The 9,266-nt window shown below is 50.7% G+C and overlaps 1 protein-coding gene across 1 annotated transcript in view; it reads left to right on the top strand.

The window, feature by feature from the left end:
* Nucleotides 1-4,024: 4,024 nt before the first annotated feature.
* LOC306982156 (insulin receptor substrate 2-like) overlaps nucleotides 4,025-9,266 on the top strand; it is a 17,855-nt gene continuing 12,613 nt past the window's right edge. The window contains exons 1-2 of the mRNA XM_079581962.1: nucleotides 4,025-6,613; nucleotides 8,987-9,266. The exon at nucleotides 8,987-9,266 is cut by the window's right edge and continues 130 nt beyond it. Coding sequence (XP_079438088.1) covers nucleotides 4,092-6,613; nucleotides 8,987-9,266 — 2,802 coding nt within the window. The 5' untranslated portion in view covers nucleotides 4,025-4,091. The remainder of the gene's footprint in view (nucleotides 6,614-8,986) is intronic.

The raw sequence follows: 9,266 nt of genomic DNA, 5'->3' as shown, positions 1-9,266 counted from the left end.
AGTGTTTAGGCGTTGGATCCCAGATTAGGGTCACCCATGCCCCCCCCCCGCCCCCCCCTCTGACCTCTGCCTCTGCCCGGTGTTAATTTCAGGTCAATCCGGTTCAGTGACATGTGTTTGAATTACCCCTGCCTCGTTCTAATCCCCGTCTCAGCAGCACAAACACCTCACGACCCCCGGATTACCCTCCAATAACAAAAGACGGGCCAGTTACCGGGATTAAAGCCAGGGATTGTGGGAAATAACACGGGTTCGCGGTAAATACACGGATTGTTGTGACATTTACACGTGGGAAAAACAATGAGGAATGTGCTTATATTTGGGTCTGTTGGGTTTTCCGAACAGAACAATAAACATGTGGGGATGAGATACATTTATAATCATGAAAACATGAAAAATATGAAGATTCTTCTATTTGTTTCTAACAACCTAAACACATGGGAGCTTTCACATGTGAAATCATCAGAACTTTATGTACATTTTAGCCGCAATTTCTCGAAAACTGTGTTAAAAAAATGGCCAAAAAAAGTTATTTAGTCAAATTTTAAGGCCATATACTTGTTTTTTTTTAAAGAGTGAGTAAAACAAACTGACTTAACTTAACATTTCTAACATCACAACAAATACAGAAACAGTATAAAACTCTTTCTTCTTCCTTCCTTCTTTACTTCCTTCTTTACTCCCTTCTTTGCTTCTATCTTTCTTTACCCCCTTTCCTTCTCCTTCCTTCTTTCCTCCCTTCTTTCTTTCTTTCCTCCCTTCTTTCTTCTTCTTTCTTTACCCCCTTGTTTCCTTCTTTCTTCTTTGTGTCATAACTCACAGGCTCACTTCTACAATAACTGTATTAAACTACCTTATAAATGGATACAAATGCTTTATTTTATTTATTTATTTATTTATTTATTTGATAGGGACATGTGTGAACAATAAACATGTACCGCACTACAACATTTACAGCCAAGGCTAATTTGCAATGTCCGTCCCTAGAAGGGCTTTTCAAATTCACACAGAAAGTACAAAAAATACATTTACAGTAACATTAATTAATTACTTCTGACATTACACAAAGGAAGTGCATTGAGTGCAGACTAAAAATGATTGCAGACTTGATCTCTTTTTAAAATATCTTTTAGTTCATTTTTAAAGCCCCCAGATCTAAGTCCTGTTTCAGCTCAGGAGGCAAAGAGTTCCAGAGTTTAGCTCCTGGACGGTAAAAGCCGACTGTCCAAAGGTCTTTTTCCTAACGGGTACTTTCACATTTCCATCAGCAGCTCCTCGTGTGATGGAGCCACTGATCCAAGAGGAACTATGAGCCGTCTGAGAACATCAGGGGCTGTGCAGACATTTAAACATTCATTTTAAGTTACAGAATTTAATAACATTTTCAAAGTTAAGAAAGTTTATCCTCTGCAATCCTCCACAATGGTGCGTCCTGACAGATGTTTTGTCTAAAAAATTTTAATGCTCTATTGTAAATCAGTCTTAAAGGCCTGATTGTTGTGGCTGTTGCCTGTGACCAGGAGGTTCTGCAGTAACTGAGATGAGAGAAAATCATGGCTGCATAAACACACTTGCTGCATGAAATGGTAAACAGCCCCGTATGATTCTGAAACTGTACAGGTTTGATTTGGCTGTTCTTGTGATCTTTTTCACATGACTTTCAATATAAGGAGCTGAACCATAATTAGATGCACTGATTTATTCCCCACATTTATAGGAGCTCCCAATATACTGGAGGTCAAAACAAACGACAGGTCCTTTAAGTCCGGGCCGCGCTGACCTTTGGCGAGGCGGCTTTGGACCCGGGACGGCCCACTGACCTCAGCCCCATGAGCACCGACAGCCTGTGCTCAGCTCTGTGCTCAGCTCTGTGTCACCAGTAAACAGGTCTATGACAGTGTTATTAATGATAAACACCGCTGTCCTAACGTTCCCCTCACCTCCGTCCCGGCTGGATGAAAAGGCCGCTCTAACCCCGTGTTTGTGAGACGTGTTTCACATAAACAGATTAAAATCCAGGGAATATCCTCGGCAACAAAAGGATTTACATCCACACCTCTGGATCGGGATTAAAGACAAAAGATGCAGCTGTTTAGCCACATTTAAATAACATTTATCTCAAAGCTTTTGTGATGATCAAATTTGTTATTGTCAAAATACGAGTTTTAAAGCTGCAAAGAGAAAAATCTGAGCATGTTTAATATTCAGATAAAAATGCTCCAACAAACAGAGGAATGATTTCAGTATTAGAATGTAAAGCCAGTCTGAATCTGATTTGATGTTATTTAGTGACTTTAATTTCTCTCGTTTCCTGGAGGTTCAGCTCCTTCTTGAGCGGATTGAGACGGAGAAACATAATTAACAGGATGATCCACGAACATGTGTCTCGTGTTTTCGTCTTTGGATTAACCCGACGATGGAAACACATTTGACCTGGTTCTGTGAGCAGAGAAAACCTTTGACCCTAAGACCGTTCCCTGGGACCAACATGGCTCCATTATAGCACCGAGAACTTCCTCCAGCCGCCACACAGATCTCAGCTTTTCAGAAACGACAAGGTCTTTCAAATGAGGCACTACACTGGCAGATGTAAAGCCGCATTGGAGAAAACAGTTAAGATGGTTTAGAGGGTAAAGTCTCCAGATGAATTGTGCTGAAATGATGGCTTTACATGTAAAAAGCTTTAACCGGCTTTAAATCTATACATTTCTTTGGAAAATAGTGACATTATTTCATCTTTTTACACCAGGAGTTGATCAGAAAAACAAGGGATTTGGTCCAGATGCAGGTTTTGCTGAGTTTATTGCGATTATGACATAAAAAATATTTAGTTTAAGCATAAAAAAGCACAACATTTGACTTGTTCCAATCTGTGGAAACCCTAATATAAACAGTAGATCGGTTTTTACATCGTATACCTGCCAGAAACATTAGCCTCGCCCTTGTGGTTCGCTGTGGTAAAGGCCTAATTAGTATAAAAGCCATAATCGAGGCGCTTTTGTAACTTTACGCAATGTTTACATAAGCGCTGCGATTCTCCCCGTCTCCTGCAGAGGGCAGCACGTGTCCGCCTGGTTTAATCCCTCTCCCTCTGACGCACTTCGCAGGTCTTTCCCCTCTCATGAGACGACTGTTTTCCCCTTCAAACATAACCGAAATAACGCGTGCGTAAAAACGTGCCAAACCTCGCCAAACCTTTTACGCACCGATCCCCCGCTCGAATCCCCCAAATATCCCGTGATTTTGAACGCGGATTTCCCCGATAACCCCGGGATTCCCCCTTAAATAAACACGTCTGGGTCATTGTGAATGTTTCATGCTGATTTTTTGGAAATGGGTCGGTGCCATCGCGCGCTCCAAATGTCGCACAATGCGGCGGCAACAGAGGAAAACCCGCGGAGTAAAAATAGGCCACAACAGCGCGTCTTACATAACAACTAGGACACCGTGGGTTGTTTACATGGCCGGGGCACGCGCATTTCACGGCTGTGGACTGTTCTTACGCACAGCCTCAGCTTTAAATCAGCGAAATGCATCAATTAGACGCGCGTGTTTGGATAAAAGTATAAATAGATGATTATGTTTACGCTTATAGAGGTAGAAGTGCGTGTTATATTTGGAAACGATGTGCAAAGGGAGTGTAAACCACGTGTTCTGCGTGATAATAACAGCTGCTGTAACGCCCGGTTGTTGATTGTTGTTTTTCAAAAAAGGACATTGCCAATTTCGCTTTTGCATGACAGGGCTGTTTGGGAACAAGGGGCGGGACCGGAGCGCCTGCGCATTAAGGCAGAGCGGGCCAATGAGCAGCGCGGGAGGGCCTTGAGTGACGGGCACGGCCCCTTCCGCGCGGGTCCCTCCTCCTCCCGCTGCCTCGGTCTGTTTTTAGAGCAGCAGCGTCACATGTTGTTTTCCTCACCTCCGGAGAAGATCCCAAAGGCGAAGGCGCTCCAGGACGAGCCTCTGCTCCCCCAGCCCGCGCGAGGACATGGATTAACGAACACTCTTCAGATCGTGAGGGTTTGGGCTTTTTGAGTAGATTTCCGCAGAGAGACGCGAGACAGACACGTTTGTTTTGAAGGGGGAACGCGATGGCGAGCCCCCCTCCTCCTCCTACGACAACACCGAGCACAGCCGCGGCGCCGGGGGGACACCTGTTCTCCGTGAAGAAGTGCGGCTACCTCCGCAAGCAGAAGCACGGGCACCGGCGCTTCTTCGTGCTGCAGGAGGCCACGGAGAGGAGCCCCGCGCGCCTGGAGTACTACGAGAGCGAGAAGAAATGGAGGAACCGATCCGCGGCCAAGCGCTGCATAACTTTGGACTCGTGCCTGTGCGTAAACAAGCGCGCGGACGCCAAGCACAAGCACCTGGTCGCGCTGTACACGAAGGACGAGTACTTCGCGGTGGCGGCGGACAGCGAGCAGGAGCAGGACAGCTGGTACGCGGTGCTGAGCGAGCTGATGGCCGAGGGGAAGGTCTACGACAGCCCCGCGTCCACCTCCTCCCTGGTCGGGTTCGAGGAGTCCAGCTACGGACTCGGCGCCCCCGCTAACTCCGCCTACAGGGAGGTGTGGCAGGTGAACCTGAAGGCGAAAGGACTGGGGCAGGTGAAGAACCTGGTGGGGGTGTACCGGCTGTGCCTGTCCAGCCGCACCATCAGCTTCGTGAAGCTGAACTCCGACAGCCCCGCCGTGAGTCTGCAGCTCATGAACATCCGGAGGTGCGGACACTCCGACAGCTTCTTCTTCATCGAGGTGGGCCGCTCCGCCGTCACGGGCCCGGGGGAGTTCTGGATGCAGGCGGAGGACCTGGTGGTGGCGCAGAACATCCACGAGACCATTCTAGAGGCGATGAAAGCCATGAAGGAGCTGTCCGAGTTCAGGCCGCGCAGTAAGAGCCAGTCCGCCAGCACCAACCCCATCTCTGTCCCGACCCGGCGCAACCTCAACAACCTCCCGCCGAGCCAGACCGGGCTGCTGCGCCGCTCCCGCACCGACAGCGTGGCCGCGGCCATGTCGCCCGGCCGCAAGTTCACGTCGTGCCGCGTGCGCACGTCCAGCGAGGGCGACGGGAGCATGACGCGCCCGGTGTCCATGTCCATCCCGATCACGGCGAGCCCGAGCAACATGAGCCGCTCGCACACGCTCAGCAGCGGCCGCACGTGCCGCATGCTGGAGTCCGCGTCCAGCCTGCACCACAGCCGCTCCACCCCCGGCTCCGGCTCGCCGCCTGTGGGCTGCAGCCCGCTGTCCACGCTGTCCACGCCGGACAAGACGCGGCGGCCGTTCAGCTGCAGCGCCTCCATGTCCGGGTCTCTGGGCGAGAGCGGGTTCCTGCTCTGTGACGAGTACGGCTGCAGCCCGAGCGACGGCCGCTTCCCCGCGCTGATGCGGAGCGACACGCCCGAGTCTCTGTCCAGCACGCCGCCCTCCTGCAGCGACCTGTCGTGCGGGTACATGGTCATGGAGGGGTCCAAGTGCGCGGGCAGCATGGACAAAGCCTACCGCAAGCGCACGCACTCGCTGACCACGCCGCGGCAGCAGAGGGTGGTCGCGCCGCTGTCCTCCGCGTCCCTGGACGAGTACACGCTCATGCGCATGGGCCACAGCTCGCAGTCCGCGTCCCCCAAAGTGACGTACCCGGAGGACTACGGCGACGTCGAGATCGGCTCCGCGCGCAGCTCCAGCAGCAACTTAGCGGCGGACGAGGGCTACATGCCCATGACGCCCGGCGTGGCGTCGCAGTCACACACCCCCAAATCCGACAACTACGTCCCCATGAGCCCCATGTGCGTCTCCGCCCCCAAGCAGATCACCAACCCCAGAGTGCACCCCCAAGTGGCGAGCGGCGGCCCCTACAAGGCCAGCTCCCCGTGCGGCAGCTCCCTGGAGGACAGCGGCTACATGCGGATGTTCTGCGGCTCCAAGTCGTCCATGGAGAGCCTGGACCGCCACGGCGAGTACATGAACATGTCGCCCGGGAACCCGCCCCCGCTCCAAACGCCGCCCGACTACTTCACCACGGAGCTGGCGCGGCCGGCGTGCCAGGCGGCGTGCCAGGCGGCGAGCCAGGCGGCGAGCCAGGCCGGCTCGTTACCGCGGCTCCAGAGCGAGGAGAACCAGTACGTGCTCATGAGCCCGCAGAGCTCACGCCAAAGGAACGGCGAGTCCGACTACTACGCCGTGATGCAGCCGGGCCAGAACTCGCCGCTCACGCCGTCGCCGGTGCGCAGCGGCAGCAGCGCCCCCTACAGAGGGCGCGCGGGCCGGCCCAACCGCCTGTCCCTGGACACGGTGAGGACGCTCCCCAGCATGAACGAGCACCCGCCCAACGAGCCGCGCAGCCCGGGCGAGTACATCAACATCGAGTTCGGCCGGGCGCGCCTGTCCCCGCCCTCCACGCTTTCCACGGAGAGCGGGGCGGAGGGAAACGCCGACTACATGAACCTGCAGCGCGGCGCCGCGGCGGGAGGGGAGGGGCCGCGAGGTGGGGAGAGCGGGAGAGCCCCGGCCGGGGGAGGAGCAGGAGGAGGAGCAGGAGCAGGAGAGTACCAGGAGATGACGTTCAGGATGACCGGCTCGGCGGCGCAGATGGTGCTGCAGAACGCCGTGAGGTAAGAAACTACTACGACTCACCATATTCACCACGACGTCAAAGGAGCGAGAGAAACAAAACGGCAAACGTTACAGCCAAAAATGTGGACGGTTTCAGCCAAAACACATGAGGAAACCAGGGCAGAACTAGGACTGAACCGTGAGGAAACTAGGACTGAACTAGGGATAAACCAGGACTAAACTAGGGCTAAACCGTGAGGAAACTAGGACTGAACTAGAGCTAAACTAGGGTCAAACCAGGACTACTGAACTAGGGCTGAACTAGGGCTGAACTAGGGCTAACGTAGGACTAATGTAGAACTTAACTAGGGATAAACTAGGACAAAACTAGGGCTAAACCGTGAGAAAACTAGGACTGAACTAGAGCTAAACTTGGGATAAACTAGGACTAGACTAGGACTGAACTAGAGCTAGAGTAGGACTAATGTAGAACTTAACTAGGGCAAAACTAGGGCTGAACAAGAGCTAAACTAGGGCTAAACCAGGACTACTGAACTAGGGCTTAAGTAGGACTAATGTAGAACTTAACAAGGGAAAAACTAGGGCAAAACTAGGGCTAAACCATGAGGAAACCAGGACTAAACTAGGGCTAAACCATGAGGAAACTAGGACTAAACTAGGGCAAAACTAGGGCTAAACCATGAGGAAACCAGGACTAAACTAGAGCTAAAGTAGGACTAATGTAGAACTTAACTAGGGATAAACTAGGACTGAACCAATGCATCTCAATGACATAAGCACCGTTTAAGGATGAATCTAAATGAGTCAGACTTTACTAATTCAGATTCACCTGGTGATAATAATCTGAATAAGATCTAAAGAGTTTGATCTGTTTCTTTCTGACTCTGTGATAAAGTGTAGCTCATAAACAGTTTTCTCAGGGCAGTATTTAAACTGAAAACGTCTCTAAAACGAGCCGGATAGTTTAGTTTCCCGTTATCCTCCGTCTCACGCCCTCTGCGGGGTCACGAGCTCAGCCGGTTACATGACCCGCCTTACTCAACATGTTTTTGGAACACGCCGCCTCCCCCAGAGGGACTCTCTCCCTGCAGCACGTGAACAGAAGAAAATCCCGGAGAAAGTGTGATTTCCGAGCCACGTGGAGGTGTGAAAGTACAGAGCATTCTTGTTTATCGCCACACCGGCTAAACATAGTCACACAACGCGGCGGCGGCGGCGGCGCTGTGAGAGGCGGAGTCAAGGATTCAAACGTAAACAAAGCTTCTTTCATGATATTTGGACTTTAAAAACAGGTACAAAGCCTTTAATGTGGATATAAGGAGTCTATAAACTGTCATTACAACGACTGTTACTACAACTAAGCACTACAGCACTAATCCTGCAAACATCCCACACCTGCAGTCAGACCTTTACGTTTCTACCGTGAAGATCCTCGGCTCCATCACAGGCTTCAGTTTCAGCTGCAGCGTCGCGCCCGGTGCTGCAGCTGAGAGCCAGATCTCCACGGCTCAGAATCAGCACAGAGCAGGTTCAGCCAGAGGGACTCAAACATCAGAAAGTAGTTCCTTCCATCAAATAAACCTTTATGTCGCCTTTGATGAGGATCTTCACTGTACAAAGTGTTTCATGGTTTCACATGACAGTTTATCATCAGTGCTTCCCAAAGTGGGGGTCGCGAGGCGTCGGGTCCCCAGATGATTTGAAAAGAAAAAATCTTCTGTTTTTAGTATATTCTCTAGTGTAAAACAGCGTAATATTCAAAATAAACTGTTTAAATACAGATTAACTGGATTTTAAAATGTTCCTCTTCCCTAAAGGGTAATAACTTTATACATACATATACTTTATATGACCAGGGCTGAACGATATGGACAAAATTTCATGCCTGAATATCGAGATATTCTTACATATCGACATCGACACGATACGATATAATTATGGTTTTGGTGAAAAATAAAATCAAAATACATAAAAGTGCAGTTTTATTGATGAAAATCTATATCGTTTATTTCTTGCTTTTTTTATTTTAATATTTTGAATGTTCAACTCGATATAAACACGATAACGATATGTTTTTCTTTTGAGATATTGATATCTTGACTATTCATACCTCGATATCGATACGATACTGATATGTCTTTCAGCCCGATTCCTAACAGATATATCGATCATTGATCTGTTTGCAAGAGAAGAAAATACTTTACTGATCTCACACTCACAGAAGCTGCTTTTAAGAAAGTTTCCGTTAATAATCGGATATCGGCCGATACTCAAACCCCGGTATCGGAAGCAAAAGACCTGGATCGGTGCATCTATACTTTAACAACATCCCGATCCGATATGTATTTGCGATATATCGTGTTTAAAGTCTTGCTTGTATGATTAATGAGCGTCTCTCCTCTCGCCCCCAGCGCCCGCCTGCCCCTCCCCTCTCCGCTCCCGGCGCCGCAGGACGAGCACCACTTGGGCGTGTTCCTCCTTGACTCCGCCCCCGACCCGGACCGCTCGGCCAAAGTGATCCGCGCCCACCCTCAGGGCCGGCGCCGCCACAGCTCCGAGACCTTCTCCTCCACGGCCACGGTCACGCCGGTGCCGCCCTCCTTCGCCCAGACGCCCAAACGCCACAGCTCCGTGGAGAACCTGTCGTCGCGCTCCAGCGAGGGCTCGGACGAGGAGGCGGAGTACCACGGC

This window comes from Gobius niger (assembly GCF_951799975.1).
Source record: "Gobius niger genome assembly, chromosome: 23".
NCBI classification, from domain to species: Eukaryota; Metazoa; Chordata; class Actinopteri; order Gobiiformes; family Gobiidae; genus Gobius; species Gobius niger.
Note: the sequence above shows the minus strand (reverse complement) of the source record. Positions and strands in the feature narration are given on the sequence as shown.